Genomic DNA, 18,559 nt, shown 5'->3' on the forward strand with positions numbered 1-18,559 from the left:
GTAATTTTCTGTCTCGATTTTTCTTTTTCTATTTATGCATTTATTGATTTAATAATTGAAGCTTCATATTGTGCCCTTATAAATTCATGATCATTAGAGTTCATTATACCACGTCATATTAATTTAGAAGAAAATAACGGTTAATGAGAAGATAAAAAGTTAATTGATGATTGAGTTGAATATATTGGGTCATAATGATTGAGAAAAATAATCTCCTCAAAGTTAAGTAAGCAACGATGATTAAGTTTTAAGGTATCATATGACTTCCAATTGATTCCACTGGGAGCCGGAAGAATGGCCATAAATGAGCATCTAAGAAAATCTTTTGCTTAAATTTGAGTGGGATATTGTTTCCACCGGTCCATTGGTCTAGCAAAACAGTCCAATGAAATGAGAAAATGAAATAATCCAAGAACAGTGAAAGCCCATTCCTTCTACATGAATCAAAGGCTTCAGTGTTCCCTGTGATCTCTTAAATATTGACTTCATTCCATTAGACTCAATCAAAAATATATTTGGATATCCATTTTTTTTGCACTTGAAGTATCCCGTCCCTCAAGAGCACCCAGGCGTTAAGAGAGGTTCGAACCCTGGACCTTGGGACCTGAATAGCTACCCCAAGACCAGGTGATCTAACCCCGAGGGGCATATAATTGGAGATCCATAGTGGTTGCAAATGTATGCCAATCCACTAGTTGTTTATTCGCAAAAATCGTCTGACTTGTTTATTCCATAGCTATGTACTAATTCAATGCCATTAACACCTTGATTGCTGCACATAGAGAGATTAGGAGTATAGATGGGCACCCTCCATGTTTGATCCATATTTAGACTTGTAAATCCTTCTTTCTTCTTTCTTGACATCATTAATTGTTTGGCCAAATTTCAAGTGGTTGAATCTTTGTGGCATGTCCAAATACAAGTTTAAAGTGAAAAATACGATACGACACAAATTTAAGGATGTAAAAGTCGAATTGGTTCCAAGAAACACGAAACAAAACCAAGAACATAAAGACATAGGAACATGTAAAACCTTAATGAAGTCCAAATTAAGTCCATCTACTTAGCTAGATAGATAGACCAATGGCAGATTCACATACATGGATATAAGTTACCAAAGAAAGGAGAAAAGTGACCAGTACTTACAATGACTGTTTGACCAATTTCTTAGGTTTTTTGTCACCTTTTTATAGTGTTCTATGCTTATTCATGGAAAACTATTATTCTCATTGAAGATATACAACATCCAGTTCACATATTTGAAACAGAGGAAACTGCTGCTGCTATCTTGAAAAACGTTTGTAAAAGTTACAAGAGGAAACTAAAATCACCAATGACATCATATATACTTAGTGTAACGTAGTCCATGTAAATAAATGTAAATTAGAACTGCTAATTATCAACTGACTTGAATAAGAAGCTTTTGATATACTATAATATCAAGAGCTAAGAAGCAGTTGATCGATACAAGTCAACGTTACTATAATATCTCACGATTCTAACGACAAGGTGCCCGAACAGTCATTAAGAAAGCTGTTCGGAGCAGTTTTATGCATAATGCACAAGATGTAACTTTGTATGCACACGGTGTAACTCACTTTCAACAACGTATAATTATAAAAGAAATTTTTGTGGATCCCATATGTAAAAACGACGTACAAGATGAAATCTAAACCTTACATTTTTTTTTGTGCCAAATCTTGGCCATGAATCTCGTCCCACGATTCTCGTCCAATCACGAGAACAATATTTGATGCTTAAGCTGAGCATCATGCTCATGGAACTTGCGGGTTCCTTCTATCATTCCATCCAAAACACTTCGAGGAATTCCATGATTAAGTACATGGAAAAATCCCCATTCCTCCGATGCTCGCCTTGTTTCATCATCTATGCTTTTTCTTTTATCTTCAGTTTTTATTTCACTGAGATCTATGACTGGAAGTTGTACATGGAGATGGCCAATGTTTATCCCCATAACGAGCTGATCCTCAGGTGGGAGAATGAAGATTTTGGGAACACTAGCAATACCTCCATCAACAAGACCTTTCACACCGGATTTTGTATCATCAAAAGCCTTCAGTTCTTTCAAACAATCACCATCTACAGCCAATTGATGGTTATCCATATCTTTTACAGGTCTAAATCAAGCTTAACTTATACAACGACATTTGAAGCCTCAACTGTAGGCTTCAGTCATTTATACAAGCATTTGGCTTAGTATTTTGTCATCCTAGCATTCTTGTATTCACTGTCAACAGAATCTACAAGTTTTAACTCAGACTCTAAATGAGATATGCCTAACAAATACGTGGACCCAAATGACAATTTGTCATGGGTTTAAAGAGAAACAAAACAATATGTAAGACAAGTTGTGACACCAGCAACCATATTGCCATAAATGGAATTGTTTTTTGTATGGAATCAGTGGTGAAAACAAAAGTTGTTCATTTGTCATTTGTCAAAGAAAAATTATGTCAACCCACCATGCATGGTGAAAGACTTAAAGCTAGCGTGTGAGCTGATGTCAAAAGTGAAGAGGAAGTTTTTTAAATCTTTAGATAATTGCACATGATTTTTGATGTAATCCTGTTTTTCCTTCTCTCTTTTTCTATAATCACAAGGACCTCTTACCAAACAAAAAGTTCGTTGGATTTACTCGCATAATTGATCAACCTTGTTGCTTCATGCCTTTTATATTTAGACGCCATTTTCTGTTTATGTCAATGATGGGGAAAAATGCCCACCTAAAAAATTAAAACATAATAAAGCAGCCGAAAGGCTCAGCCAAATGTTTTGTGAGGAGTATAAACAGAGAGGATATGTGCTTGGATTTTTTATACATGCCTTCCATTTTACCTAAAAATAAAGAGGGTAAACTGTAGAATATTCAATCAAATGCCAGTTCCAAGAATTCTAGCCAGGGAATCTACATTGACCATCTTCTCTATAGTGCCTAATCATTACTATATAAAAAGTACCATGAGTCTACTTTGGAGTGCTAGTGTAAGCAGCATTTTGATCTTAGTTTCTGTTATTCCAATTATGCCCTTTTAAATTTGTTATTAAGGCTTCATTTAATCTTAATTGTGGATTAAAGTTTAATTATTGCATCCAAGGCAAGACAAAGAGTCACAAGTGACTAGAACTTCTGTTATTTCAATTATGCCATTTTAAATTTGTTGCTAAGGCTTCATATAATCTTAATTATGGGTTAAAGTTTAATTATTATGCCCAAGGTAAGACAAAGGGTTACAAGTGACTAGAACTCCAAAACTAAAAATATCATATTTAATAGAGAAGATGCCATCCATTGCATATTCTCGGGACATGAAACCACTGCCCAAAAAATTCTCCAAAAAAGTACCATGAGTCTACTTTGGAGTGCGAGTGTAAGCAGTATTTTGATCTTAGTTTCTATTATTCCAATTATGCCCTTTTAAATTTGCTATTAAGGCTTCATTTAATCTTAGTTGTGGATTAAAGTTTAATTATTGCACCCAAGGTAAGACAAAGGGTCACAAGTGACTAGAACTTATGTTATTTCAATTATGCCCTTTTAAATTTGTTGTTAAGGCTTCATATAATCTTAATTATGGGTTAAAGTTTAATTATTGTGCCCAAGGTAAGAAAAAGGGTCACAAGTGACTAGAACTCCAAAACTAAAAACGTCATATTTAATAGAGAAAATGTCATCCATTGCATATTCTCGGGACATGAAACCACTGCCAAAAAAAAAAAGCATCCAGGATATAGTTGTAAGTGACAGTGTATAAAAAGTACCACGAGTCTACTTTGGAGTGTGAGTGTAAGCAGTATTTTGATATTAATTTCCGTTATTCCAATTATGCCCTTTTAAATTTGTTGTTAAGGCTTCATTTAATCTTAATTGTGGGTTAAAGTTTAATTATTGTACCCAGGTAAGGGTCACAAGTGACTAGAAATTTTGTTATTCCAATTATGCCTTTTTAAATTTGTTGTTAAGGTTTCATATAATCTTAATTGTGGGTTAAAGTTTAATTATTACACCCAAGGTAAGACAAAGGGTCACAAGTGACTAGAACGCCAAAACTAAAAATATCATATTTAATACTGAAAATGTCATCCATTGCATATTCTCGGGACATGAAACCACTTTCCACAAAAAAAATAGCATCCAGGATATAGATGTAAGTGATAGTGCATTAATAGCAACCCTTAAAACAAGAAAAACCGAAAAAAAAGGGGAAAACGATTCATAAAATGACATAAAATGAATAGCAAATGAACCAAGAAGATAAGAATAACATTCCAATAAAATTAACCATTGGAAAAGATTTTTTTTATTTTGATTCTTTCAATAAGTCGCGCATTATTTCCAGGGAGATGCACTTGCAAATTGATGACGGCTGGGGATATCTCATTAAGATTGAATTCAAAAATTCTCTAGATAGCTTCCTGAGCTGAAACCTATCTTGCATCTTTAAAGAGTTGAATTTCATCTAACATAGTCTCACCATCAGGGTGTGCTATGTACTACTCCTGACCTAATGCGGGTTGCACCTTTTCAGTTTTCAAAATTATGGCTTGCAATCATGCAACCCCTACAATCATTATAAAAATTAAAAACTGAACAGTCAGGTTACAGAAAATCTAAAACTGAAATAATGCTATGAATCATTAACATCAACTGAAATACCACTACGAATCATTTACACCAATCATTAATAGCTAAAAAACAAAAACTGAAAACCCCTACCAAAACTTAAATACAATCTTAAAATCATATGAAGCTAAACAACGAATTAATCACAGAAACTGAAAAAATTAATTCATATAACATAGAAAACAACATTACATTTATATAAATATCGCATCTTTTCTAAGTTCTACACCCAATTTCCAACACCCTTAGACACAAAAAAAAAGAGAAAAGAAACAGAAGAAGAGCAAAAGAAGTATTATAGGTATGTGCAATACACATACCTTTCTCAAACTTGGTGAAACCTCTTTACATTCCCTTCAATACAACCATGCAATACAAATTCATCGATCAACACACACAAATAGAATAGTTTGATTTTGCCAAAAAAAAATATAGAGAGAGAGAGTTGGGCAGGAGAGGGAGGAGGTGGAAAGGAAAGCAGAAATTGTCTGGTTTTACATGTAGATGTTAGGAAAACATTGCCACATCTGCGATCTGCTATCCTTGTTTTCTTTCCTTTTTTATTACCATTAATTTACTTTCTCAAATACCCTTTTACGTATTATATTTATACTTAAAACCCTTACTATACTTGTATTTTCACATTTCATTTTACTAATCTACCAGTTTCGAGTTTTTTTCGCTCATATTTTTAGGTATCATGGCAATACAAGAGAACCGTTTCATTGGTTCACTGAAGCCAAACGAAAAGATTTGGACAATTCGAGTTTTACTATTATGAAAATTTAATATCGAGCATTATGTTGAAAAACAGAAATCTGGAACTTTGCAGAAATTGATTTTTGTTGATGATGAGGTGAGAAGATATATATATTTTTATGTTCATCTCTTAATTTATATTTATATTTTGTAATTTATTCCCATTTCCAGGACCAAGTTACTATTATTTCTTTTTTTGCTTTTGTATTAGGTTTTTTCAAATTTTAAAATTAACTGATTGGCTAGAAAATGATTTTTTAAAAAAGTGAACATGTCAAGCTTACTCCTAATTTTTTTAAAAAAAATTACAAAAAAACTCTAATATTCTGTCTATTTACTATGGTGACCAATAATCAAATCACCACTATATTTATTCCTTTTTCTGCTTCTTCTTCAACTTTGCAAAATTTAATTTTGGTCCATGATGAAGTGAGAAAATATATACTTTCATGTTCATCTATTAATTTTTATTTATATTTTGCAATTTATTACCATTTCTTATTTACATTTTAATAAATTTACAGGGAACAAAAATTCAAGCTATCATGTTTGATGAAATCATCACAAGATTTCGAAATAATTTTCAATACAATAAGTTGTACTTACTTTCAAATGGAAGTGTGAATAAAACAAACACTTCGTATGCAAATGTCAACAATGAGATTGAATTGGTCCTACGAAATTACACTCACATCAAAGAAGACCATTCTCATGTACCAACAAGGAACATTATCTATGCACCTATCGAGTTTGAAGAGGCAAAAAAACCAGACTTTATCAACAAACGAATAGGTAACATTTTCTTCCAAAATCAATCAAATTTCTTGTGCAAAACTTCTAACAATTTTCTACACTGTTAGGCTGAATTGTTGTACTTATTTACATTCAAAATAAACTTATTTTCTACAGATGTCATTGGAGTGAGTTGTTACAAATGTGGCTCAAATATTGGTACTTCCAAAAAGACAAGGTAGATACACTCAAAAGAGAGAAATCACCATAATAAACAAAAAGTAAGATTACTTTTTAGCTTGCTTTCTTACTATATAAATGTTTGAAGCTCCAAGTATGAAAAAAAACATACATCTAGCATCACTTTTTCCTTTATATGTAGAGTGTTCATAATTGAGCCACCTAATACTTTTCCTATTTCACAAGTTAGCAATCATTACTTTATGCCTAACATTTTTATATTAAAATATAAAAATTATCCTGACACTATAGGTTTGCCACTATGAAAATCATCTTATAGGGAGATATGGTAATTAATGAAGGTCAATTTCTGCAACAAGTTGCATCTCAAAAACCAGCAATTGCAGCAATACAAATCCAAATGTCTGAATACCAAGGTAAAAATATCAATAGTAAAAATAAAATAATATTATAATTACAACTTGACATTTTAAAATATTCTAGGAGAGTTTCAACTGTCAACAACATTCATGTCAACTCTAAAAGTCAATCCAAATTGCAAAGAAGTTTTGAAACTTCAAAAGTGGTATGAATACAAATTTTTTTAGACTTTTTTTTATACAAATTGAATGCCTTGAATTACAATACTGAAAATTGATATAGGATTACTACAAAGAAAAGTGAAAATATTGAAGCCGCAACCTTGAAGAACAAGATGGACTTGGCCGAGCATATTCAACTCAAAAATATTATTCATCAACAACATTCATTGAAAGAGGTAAATTTATCGTCTCATAAATCTTCAATTTAGAAAATTCCTTGAAAAAAAAAGCCAAACATCATAAAAACAATAACAAATAAATGCTTTTTGCAGCATGCTTTCTACACTTCCAACGCAATTGTTAATAATATAGAGAACAAAGTCGAACTATACTATAATGCTTGTAAAGGATGTAGCACCAAAATTATCAACTTCGAAGAAGATGCAGAATGCCCCAAATGCAATCATCCAACAAAAGATTTTACATCAAGGTAAGTCACTCAATTAAATACGTGACATGAAAGCTAGACTTTAAAAAGGCAAACTTGAAAAGCACAGTTAACAACTTAATATCATTTCCAAAATAGGTACAATATAAGGATGGAAGTCGTCGATGGACAAGATGTAACAACAATAATATTATTTGAGGACTTGGCAAGTAATTTTATTGGATGCCCAATACAAGAATACATAGATAGCACTACATCTTTCAAGGTAAGTTCCTAAAAATTATTAAAATAATAAACACATCAACTCTTATTAGTTAAGCATTCAATTTAAACCTATCTGATTTACAAATACTGAAAACCCAACAGGACAAGGAGAAATCAAAGTTGTATAAGAAAATGATTGCCGCAAAGCATAAGGAGTTCAAATTCCTCATCAAGCTTAATAAGATCGGGCACTCCTCTCATGGACATCTATCAATGGTGGCAATAGCATTCGAGCAACTACCAAATACACCAAACAAGAAAATGCCACTCCATCTATTACATCTAAACAACATGCTCGGCAAAGCATAATAAAAGACAAAAATTCAAAGGTGATTAAAATTGACGATGATGTTCCACTACAGTCCTTCAAAACCAAAAAAAGGGGAGCAAGAAGTAATGCATCCAAGCTCAAAACTCAATTGAAAAAGGAGATAAAAGTCGAGAAAGATTAAAACACTAATGATTACTATTTCACGTTTAATATCTTCTCTTTTTCTTCATCTTACATTCAATAAGATTACTTTGAATTGCTTACTTTACAAAATTTTGTAACATGCAATTCCCACCTTTGCTTCTATTCCCAACTCTACATTACAAAGGTAAACTCATTATAAAAACAAAACAAAATGATATAACTACATATCATCCAACCACGTTCAATGCACGTACGGTATCCCTAGTATTCTAAAAATCAAGCTTACTTGCCAAATTCTAAGATTGCCTAATTAATGAGATTCAGAAGATTTTCATTGTAATCAGATTCAGATTGAAAAAGACCTTTTTCAGGATCTTCAACTAGTTCTGAAACCAAACTACTGTAAAATAAGCGCTGAATTTTCAGCTAGCACCACATAAATTTTTTCTTCTTTCCTCACAACTCACAAGGATAACAAAAGCACTCATCGCGGTCATTTTTCCCCTGTGAGAATAAGAGGATCTCTGTGACAATCATGCTTAATCTTATCAGACAATAATGCACATTTTAAGTCAAGCACAAGATTTCACATCTCCTGAGGAATGTGTTACCATTTCATATTCGTCATTAGCTAAAGGACTTCCTTCACAAGCTATCCGACAAAAGGAGATACAAGATTTGAAGAAGTTACTGAGACATGCCAATTTTAGTTAAGGGTAACAGTTCGTGTTTAGGATTCAGGTACATCTTTTCCTTCTGCTTTTCTCTTCCTCAATCTGCATAGGTTTGCCTTACTCCAAAGAGACACAATGTTACCATTGTCAATTGGACATCAAAAACATCACAACCTTGATTTTAGAACAATAAGAAGAAATATACACTGAAAGAAACATCTTTCTTGAACTTATACTGAAGTCAGCTACACATTATTGTCAGACGTGTAATACAGGACTATCTTAGATTACTACATCAGATAAAATTACCTCATCTGGGATATTGACTGCTCTGGCCATTGAGCTCGCGATTGTTTCCAATAAAAGTTTCATCCCTCCTTAATTATTTCTTAAGTACTTATAGTTTGGCCTCTTCCTCATGTCGTTCTTCTTGTTCTCGTTTCCCAGAAAAAACGTGCAATTCTAGCATGATCTTCAACTTACTGAATATAGCAAAAGTTCCAAGGAAATGCAATAACTCAAGACAATTGAATCATTTACCGGGTCAAAAGCATTAGTAATTCGATTCTGTTCTCCTAAAGATTGATTTTACTATATTTAGTATCTCATCTGAGAGAGCTATACTCGATGAATAATCTCTTTTTAGGCCCTATTAGTTGTAAATTTATGTCAATTGACTAGTCGTTTATTCAAACAAATCTGTTATAACAGATGCAGCGGAAACAGAAGAACAAACAAGAACAGACAAGAACAACTTGGGGGAAATCAGATTTTATTAGGGTTGTAATCAGAATAGTTTACAGACTAAAAATAATGTGTATATATATACAACCAAACGGACTGGACCCAGAAATAGGCCCCCGTACAGCTCAGCGGGGGTTGAAGATCTAATTCAAGGCATCTCAACAATCTCCACCTTGACTTGAATCTTCCCCGAAAGAATGTAACAGATGCACTAATGAAGTGCCAGAAGTACTCAGAGAATTATCTCTAAGTACCATCAGAATGCCCATAAGGGCCATCAGAAACTTAGGACATTTAGCAAATCCAAACAATGTTTGAACTTGCTATGAGGAATCGGTTTGGTGAACATATCAGCAGGATTGTCAGCAGTGCCAATTTTCTTCACCTTGATCCTTGTCTCAGATCTCAAGAAGTGATATCGGACATCAATGTGTTTAGTCCTCTCATGATGAACTTGATCCTTGGCTAGACATATTGCACTGAGACTATCACAGTATATATTAGCCTGATCCTGATGTAGGCCAAGATCTCCAACTAGCCCCTTTAACCAAATTCCCTCCTTAGCAGCCTCCGTCAATGCCATATACTCTGCCTCAGTAGTGGACAGAGTCACTGTAGGTTGTAGAGTTGCTTTCCAACTAACTACAGAATGCCCAAGAGTAAAAACATAACCAGTCATTGACCTCCTACTATCAACATCTCCAGCATAATCAGAATCTGAATAGCTTGTAACCAAACACTCTATATCACCTCCATAGATGAGACCAACATCAGATGTACCCCTCAAGTACCGAAAAATTCGCTTCACGGCCAGCCAGTGCTCCTTCCCAGGATTAGCCATAAATCTGCTAACAACACTGACTGCATGTGCCAGATCAGGTCTAGTGCAGACCATGGCATACATCAAACTACCCACTGCACTAGAATAGGGAACCTTAGCCATATACTCTATCTCGGCTTCTGACTGTGGTGCGAGTGTAACTGATAGTTGAGCATTCGCTGCACTAGGAGTATTCAAGGGCTTTGCTGTAGACATGCCAAATCTGGATAGTACCTTCTCAATATAGCTCTTCTGTGATAAGAAAAGCTTCTTCTGACTTCTATCCCTGAAAATCTCCATTCCCAAAATTTTCTGTGCTGCACCCAAGTCTTTCATCTCAAACTCTGCACTGAGAAGACTTTTCAACTTCTGTATATCAGCTTTGTTCCTCGCAGCTATGAGCATATCATCTACATACAGAATCAAATAGATCATCGAACCATCTTCAAGTTTGTTGTGATATACACAACAATCATACTGACTTCTGTTGTAGCCTAACTCAATCATGTAGCCATCAAATCTTTTGTACCACTGCCTTGGGGACTGCTTTAATCCATACAAGGATTTCTTCAACTTGCATACATAGTCTTCTTTTCCCGGAACATGGAATCCATCTGGCTGAGTCATATAAATCTCTTCATCTAACTCTCCATGTAAGAAAGCTGTCTTCACGTCTAGTTGCTCAAGTTTTAAGTCCTGATGTGCAACCATTGCTAGAAGCACCTTGATAGAAGTGTGTCTGACCACTGGTGAGAAAATCTCATTGTAGTCTACTCCTTCTCTTTGAGTGAACCCTCTTGCCACAACACGTGCTTTATACTTGATGCCCTCAGCTGGAGAAATTCCTTCCTTCCTTTTAAAGACCCATTTGCAAGTCACAACCTTTCTCTCTGCTGGCCGTTTGACCAATTCCCAAGTGCCGTTCTTATGTAACAACTCCATTTCATCACCCATTGCAGCAAGCCATTGAGCTGACTCACTGCCTGAAATGGCTTCTCTATAGGTAGAGGGCTCAGGAGAATCCACCTCCTCAGCAACCTGAAATGCATAACACACAAAATCCCGATACCTGCTGGGAGCTTGTACTCCCACTCTCCTCGCACGATCATAAGCAATACCGTGCTGCTGAGTTTCTGACGCAGTATGGGATATAGGTGCCAACCTTTCTGCTGATGTAGGTTCTGGAGACTCTACTTCTGCAGGAGGTTCAGTTTCAAAGGATAGCTGTTGATGATCATCAAATTGATGTTGTGATTCAAAACCATTTTGAATGATTTCTAGCTCCACCTGTTTATCAACACCTGCACTTTCTTCAACAATAGTCTTCACAAGGGGGTTAAGTATAGAGTTTTCATCAAAAATTACACTTCTGCTAAGTATAACTTTCTTTTCTGAGGGTGACCAGATTCTATACCCTTTAACCCCGTCTCCATATCCCAGAAACACTCCCTTTTTAGCCCTTGGTTCTAGTTTGCCCTCACTGACATGATAATACGCAGTACAACCAAAAGCCTTCAAATTTGAGTAAGAAGGAGACATACCAGACCACACTTCATAAGGTATCTTGCAGTCTATACCTGTATGAGGTGCACGATTGATCAAGAAATAGGCTGTGCTCACTGCTTCTGCCCAGAACCTCCTTGGCAACCCAGCATTGAAGAGCATACACCGTGCTCTCTCTAGAAGTGTCTGATTCATGCGTTCTGCTACACCATTTTGTTGTGGTGTGTGTCGAACTGTGTGATGCCGAGCAATTCCTTCATCTTTGCAGAACTCATCGAACTCCTTTGAACAGAATTCCAGACCATTATCAGTTCGCAGCCTTTTGATCTTCTTTCCAGTTTGATTCTCCACTAAGGCCTTCCACTGCTTGAAATTCTTGAAAACTTCACCTTTTTCCTTCATAACGATTACCCAAGTCATCCTTGAATAATCATCAATCATGGATAGAAAATACCGACAGCCTCCCAAAGACTCAACTCGTGAAGGACCCCAACAGTCAGAATGGATGTAATCAAGTGTGCCTTTTGTCCTGGGAATTGCCTTCCCAAACTTTCTGCGATGTAGTTTACCGAAAGTACAATGTTCACAGAATCCAAGATCAGTGACCTTGTGGCCTTCTAGAAGATCACGTTTAGACAGAATCTGCATCCCCTTTTCGCTCATATGACCAAGCCTAATATGCCACAGCTTGGTCATATCAGACCTGCGATCTTCAGAAGATGCAACAGCAGCAGCGGCAGAACCTGTTAGCGTAGAACCCTGTAAGATGTACAGGGTGCCATGCTTAATTCCTTTGAGGACCACTAATGAACCTTTACTGATGCACAACTCTCCACTTCCTTCGCTGAACCTGAAACCCTTACTGTCAAGAGTACTAAGTGATATCAGATTCTTCGTCATTTTGGGGACGTGCCTGACTTCGTTCAGTGTGGCAATTTTCCCAGCATGTGTCCTGATCTTAATGGAACCAATCCCAACAGCCTTGCAGACAGCGCTATTAGCCATCACGACATTTCCGCCATCTATCTGCTCATATGTTGTAAACCATTCCCTGTTTGGACATATGTGATAGGACGCCCCAGAATCAAGAACCCACACATCAGAGTGATGTGTTGGTTCGTTTGCAATTAGGGCCAAGTCTTCTTCTGAATTTTCTGCTTCCTTTTCGGCAACTGAAGCTGAAGCGTGTTGTTTTTCCTGCTGCTTCTTCTTCTTAGGACAATCAGATTTCCAATGACCCTTTTCCTTGCAGTAGTTACAGACATCATCCGGCTTGGGACCTTTAGAAAACTGCTTCTTGTTTCCGGACTTTTTTTTTCCCAATTTTCCTTTACCACTGCTGACAACTAGCCCAGCAGCCTGATTATCTGTAACATTACCAGCCGCCTTATGGCGCAACTCTCTACTATGCAGTGCTGATCTTACTTCTTCTAAAGTCACTGTATCTTTACCGCCAATAAAAGACTGAACAAAATTCTCATACGATAACGGTAGAGACACTAACAGAATCAACGCGGCATCCTCATCCTCGATTTTAACATCAATATTACGCAACTCAAGAAGAATTGTATTTAATTGATCTAAATGTTCTCGAAGAGGAGTACCTTCCTGCATACGCAGACCGAACATACGTTGCTTTAGGAGCAACTTGTTGGTTAAAGACTTCGTCATATAGAGACTTTCAAGTTTAACCCACAAACCCGCAGCAGTTTCTTCACCGGCGACCTCAGTGATGACATCATCTGCCAGGCATAGCATGATTGTCGAGTGAGCCTTTTCCTCCAGACTCATCGACTCTTCATCAACGGAATCCGATTTCTTCTTCGTCAGCGGACTCCACAGACCCTGTTGCTTTAACAGAGCCCGCATCTTGATCTGCCATAAACTGAAACTATTTCTCCCGGTGAACTTGTCGATCTTGATGTTCAAAGCAGACATGTTGTTGCGTGAACCGAGCCCTAGGACAAACCTAGAGCTCTGATACCAGTTTGTTATAACAGATGCAGCGGAAACAGAAGAACAAACAAGAACAGACAAGAACAACTTGGGGGAAATCAGATTTTATTAGGGTTATAATCAGAATAGTTTACAGACTAAAAATAATGTGTATATATATACAACCAAACGGACTGGACCCAGAAATAGGCCCAAAACAAGACCCGAAATAAAATCAAGGCATCTCAACAAAATCCTCTAAGCTGTTTATGTCATAGCTATGTAGTAAATCAGACCAGATAATCATCTCTACTCCAGTATTTCATTGCCACTGAAATCTTAACTCTCTCTTTTTTCATAGTTCTATTGTAATGCTTAAGCCATCAAACTAATAAAGGGGAATATATAGTGTCTTTCTTATTTTTAGTTTTCATGTTTTCTACTTTTTTATCTGCTAGAAGTTGTTGTTTGTTGGTTCTTTTTGTTGTATCAGTAACTATTTGTAGATTCCTTTGCAGGTGTTGGTGGAAGGAACTCTGACAAGTACCTAATCAAGTAATCATATGCAGAAAAGACACAAACACAAATTGCCTCCTGGTGCATTTCACTTCCATGAAAAATTGACAGCAAAATTTCGTTGCAGTACACTCTTTTGATAAAGTGCCTCATGTTTTCTGAACGTTAAAATGCCTCGTATGGTCTGCTTCTTACCTGGTTCTTTAGATGCTGTATTCTGGGACTTGAGTAGAGCTATTACTACAACACCCAAGCATATTTCCCACTAGCACGGTACAGCTACAGGTGTATTTCTGGCACTTTCCGAACTCAATAAAATCATAGTTTGAGCACCAAATATATTGTTTTTGACCTTATGATTGTTGAGGCGAAAGGACTTTACCACTCAAAATGATTGCAGCATTAACTAATTGGCCAAAGTTCAATATGTTTGAACCATGTCCAAATTATGAATTTTAAGTGCAAGTGGATATGACATAAACTTTAAGGATGCGAAGTGGAATGATTCCTGACAAACATGAATCAAACAAAACCAAGAAGAACATGTAAAAAACTTAATAAACTCCCAACAACTAATCTACGATGTTTATTAGGCCGATCGCAGATTCACAAGCACCACCTACTTCAAAACAAAGGTACAGAAGTTTTTACTCGAAAAGCTAGCAATCACATGACCAAAAGCATTAGTTTATTGATACAAAACATTCCCAAACAAGGCTTCTCTACCCAGGCTACGATCTCTAACTCCAGTTTCCCTGCGGGAAAATGGTCCATTGTGCATATATCAGCCCCAGCTTCCAGAAATGAACATTAAGCACCAAATGATTAGCACCATCTGCAGACTAAATGACTTGATTCGAGTCCTCAGAAGCCATCCAATCAAACACAAGAAGCCTTATGCTAGTAATGGGAATTAAACACCTAAAGCACTAGAAAAAGCAGTAATACTAGCTCTAATTCCATTACCATCCAGCTCCCAATTTCCAAACCGCAAAACAGAAAAATGATTGTCAAGATCTTGTTGAGTATCATGCTGTGGTTTTTATAGTAGACAGACTCAAGATGTATATTAGTGCTAAGGGCACATGAAATTGGTAATGGTGATATTCAGGGACACTAGCACAGCTCTACCATAGAGGAACCGAGTACATGATTGAAATTTGTTCAGGTCCCATAAGCAACCCAAGTTAAAAAGGTTGCGTTTCTTTCTTCTTTATTCTGAAAAGAATGAAGAGCAAGGACACTGAAATTTAAGGGATTAGAACACTAGACCTGAATACACTGTATAACTAGCAGTAAATCTCCCTAGGCAGTGAAAGAATATACAGGAACACATATACTCACTTGACTCCTGATCTATAGTTTACAAATATATTGACATTTGGCTTCAATCATGAACAAACATTTCAGATCATTAGGACTGAAAGCTGATACAATTGAATAAGAAAGGAAAGAAATCAGCACTTACAAGTAACACAATAATCGATAATATTCAATTCTTCTTACAGTTCTTGGCTTAGGCAATTTCAACTCCGTCATGGTCATTAAGCAACACTAAGCTTTCAGCATAAACATCCACTTCCAAGAGAGCTTTCACATTAGCAATACGAGGATATGTGCATGACTTGCGCTTTGGATAGTAAAGCACTAAGCCATCTCCAAATTGAAACAATATCTCACCGTCCTTAAGTAGAAAAACTGGCTTCTGGAACATTTGAAAGCTAGAGTAAGGATAATTAATCATCAGAACCACTTTAGTCCAAGACTCTTTCACACCATACTCCTGCATAATCCAAAGATCCACATGGCCATTTTGATGATAATAAAATACTGCAAGGCATCCTCCTAACACTTCCAAATTCCAACCAACATGATGCTCTCCATATTTTGGCTGTTCCACCTCTCCATGCATCCCATCCGTCAAATCAAGAGTAACAATTTTCCCCCCTGTACTACCTACACTCCAATGGAGCTTTCCACTCACAAAATAAACCCCTTGATTAATCAACACACCCTTAAATTCATCAATTCTTCCCCAAGAGTTCATGTTTTGGCTATACACATCCACCCATGTCTGATTACTTCCCAAAATTCTATATACTTTGTAATCATCATTAGACTCATCATATCCAAAACCGTATAACATAGCAGCAGCAGTCCCTGATTTAGGACTGAAGCCAGGTAATTTCTTGGATTTCCTAATAGATGGATTCCACAGAAAAATGTCTCCAAATACATAAACACAAAGCAGTCCATTGCAGGAACCAAGTAAAAATACTTTGTGGTCGTAACCATCATCAAAATCTGCCATAACTATTTCACGGTTAAAATCATGGTTATTTCCCAGGGAATTAACAAGAAAGTCATCATCCATGATGGTTACATGAGTGGCAGGTGCATCATCATCATGCTGATATATTGCAGCATGGAGAGGACACAGCTTCAAGTTAAACTTAAGCCTGTCATTTGACACTTTTCGAAAGTATGAAAAATGAGCCTATGGTGAGTATAATCATGGTTCTTTGAACATTTTGTCCGATGGGTTTTGATCAATGATGGGCTTGAGATTAAAGAATTCCAAGATTTTGAAACACACCTGAATCTCAGCAGGGGTTTGACTGGAAGCCTTGACAGGATTTCAATAATCAGTTCTTCAGGGATGTTTGGGATTTCCACTGCTGGGTCTGAAACAGAAGAAGAAGATGGACAATCCATTTGGGGGGTGCAATTTTTTCTCTTGTGTGGCTGATGATAATCAGTTTCTGCATCTGGTTGGGCTTCCATATTCTGTTACTTTTGAAGCTTGATGTCTTGGAGAAAGAGATATTACAACTTTATGCTAGTATTGAACTTTGGAATTCTGGGCCAGATCTTGACAAACTTATCATCTTGTTCTCATTGACGATAGACTTCAAAAAGTTTCAAACAACATAAGCAATTCAACTAGGTTTGACTGTGATTTCTGCAATATTTGTTTAGTTTTAATCATCACTAACTGTCATTTGGACACCGTCCAAATAGATTGTTGGTTTGGTTTAGATACAGATAGCATCAAAGGTATGCCAGAATATTCCTTTATAGTTGTTTGAATTAGCACTAAATGATAGTCATATTTAACATATTCATTCCTTTAACATATTGAATATTCCTTTAACTTATCGTCATATTTAACATATTCATTCCTGAATTAGCACTAAATGATACTGTCCTTCACAACTCCTCCATCAATAAAAAAGTTTATGTATCGAGAGGTAATAAATGCTACTTAATTGCACAAATCAACACATGATGTTTGAGAAAATCATATTTAACATATTCATTCCTGAATTAGCACTGAATGATACTGTCCTTCACAATTCCTCCATCAATAAAAAGATTTATGTATTGCAAGGTAATAAAAGCCACTTAATTTCACAAATCAATAGCTGATCTAAATATGACCATCAAACCAGTAAATTTGACAACATCTTAGGCACATAAAAAGAAGTCATAGAATTTTGTAACTTGTCAGGATCCTTGTTAATCATCACAACTTTGATTCTTCTCAATATAGCAGACTGATAAAACTTGATGAAGATTTTGACAGATCTGATATGACTAATGCAAGAATCAGGGGGAACTGCAAAGCCTCGAACATGGTACAATTGTGCTACCTGGTCTTTATATCTGAGGAACTAAACAAATCGGCAGTCCTCCAAACTCTGACAATCTCAAGGTCTCAACTTGTCCTATTCAAAAGACATAGCTCGTATCAATTTCATTCTACATCAGTTTACCATTTTCAAAACCAAAAACTTGTGCCAATTGTTACATGGCAAACATCATGCAGAATCAAGTAAAGCGACAAAGATCTCCATTGTGCAGGCAGAAAGATAAAATATTGCTCATTGATCTAATACCAGACATGAAGAAGCATCTAAAATTACTACTGAGATAACTTGGTAAGAGATAAAAAGAACTGGTAAACATTGTAATGGAGAACTGATTTATGGTAAACAACATCCAACTTGAAGGGACAACTGGAAACTAAACCAATTTTCTTGACCTGATATCAAGTGTATGTAAGAATTTGCAAGGACAGCTTTTTCCATCAATCTATTCTGCTAGGCAGACAAGTGAACTCACCTGCAGAACGGATTTTATTTCTTAAAGAATTACAGGAATTTGACAACAATTATATAGAAAATGAGGATAAGAAAATCTCCAGCATAAGTCCTCTGGCTTGCTGCAGACGCTTGGAAGAGAGGAAAACAAAAAATTCTTAGGAGAAGAAAGACTAAAGGCACATGCAATTTTTCTTTTTCACTTCTGTCTAATAGTTGATTTCACTCCAAATTATATCACTATGTAACCTCTTTGAAGATTTTCCAGTATCAGCATATGCT

The 18,559-nt window shown here is 36.0% G+C and overlaps 3 protein-coding genes across 3 annotated transcripts; 1 reads left to right on the forward strand and 2 right to left on the reverse strand.

The window, feature by feature from the left end:
- Positions 1-1,735: 1,735 nt before the first annotated feature.
- On the reverse strand, positions 1,736-2,125 carry LOC140038384 (1-aminocyclopropane-1-carboxylate oxidase homolog). The gene has a single exon (XM_072083721.1). It carries the CDS (start codon positions 2,123-2,125, stop codon positions 1,736-1,738), a length of 390 nt encoding a protein of 129 aa, XP_071939822.1.
- Positions 2,126-6,659: 4,534 nt separating this feature from the next.
- On the forward strand, positions 6,660-7,876 carry LOC113735614 (replication protein A 70 kDa DNA-binding subunit D-like). The gene is made up of 6 exons (XM_027262608.1): positions 6,660-6,750; positions 6,818-6,899; positions 6,977-7,091; positions 7,188-7,345; positions 7,442-7,568; positions 7,670-7,876. Exons 1-6 carry the CDS (start codon positions 6,660-6,662, stop codon positions 7,874-7,876), a joined length of 780 nt encoding a protein of 259 aa, XP_027118409.1.
- A 7,814-nt stretch (positions 7,877-15,690) lies between these two features.
- LOC113735615 (F-box/kelch-repeat protein At3g23880-like) lies at positions 15,691-16,958 on the reverse strand. The gene is made up of 2 exons (XM_027262610.2): positions 16,771-16,958; positions 15,691-16,633 (listed from the first exon to the last, which is right to left on the reverse strand). The coding sequence occupies exons 1-2, from the start codon at positions 16,956-16,958 to the stop codon at positions 15,691-15,693; spliced, it is 1,131 nt and encodes a 376-aa protein (XP_027118411.2).
- Positions 16,959-18,559: the final 1,601 nt, after the last annotated feature.

This window comes from Coffea arabica, chromosome 3e (assembly GCF_036785885.1).
Source record: "Coffea arabica cultivar ET-39 chromosome 3e, Coffea Arabica ET-39 HiFi, whole genome shotgun sequence".
In the NCBI taxonomy this organism is placed as follows: domain Eukaryota; kingdom Viridiplantae; phylum Streptophyta; class Magnoliopsida; order Gentianales; family Rubiaceae; genus Coffea; species Coffea arabica.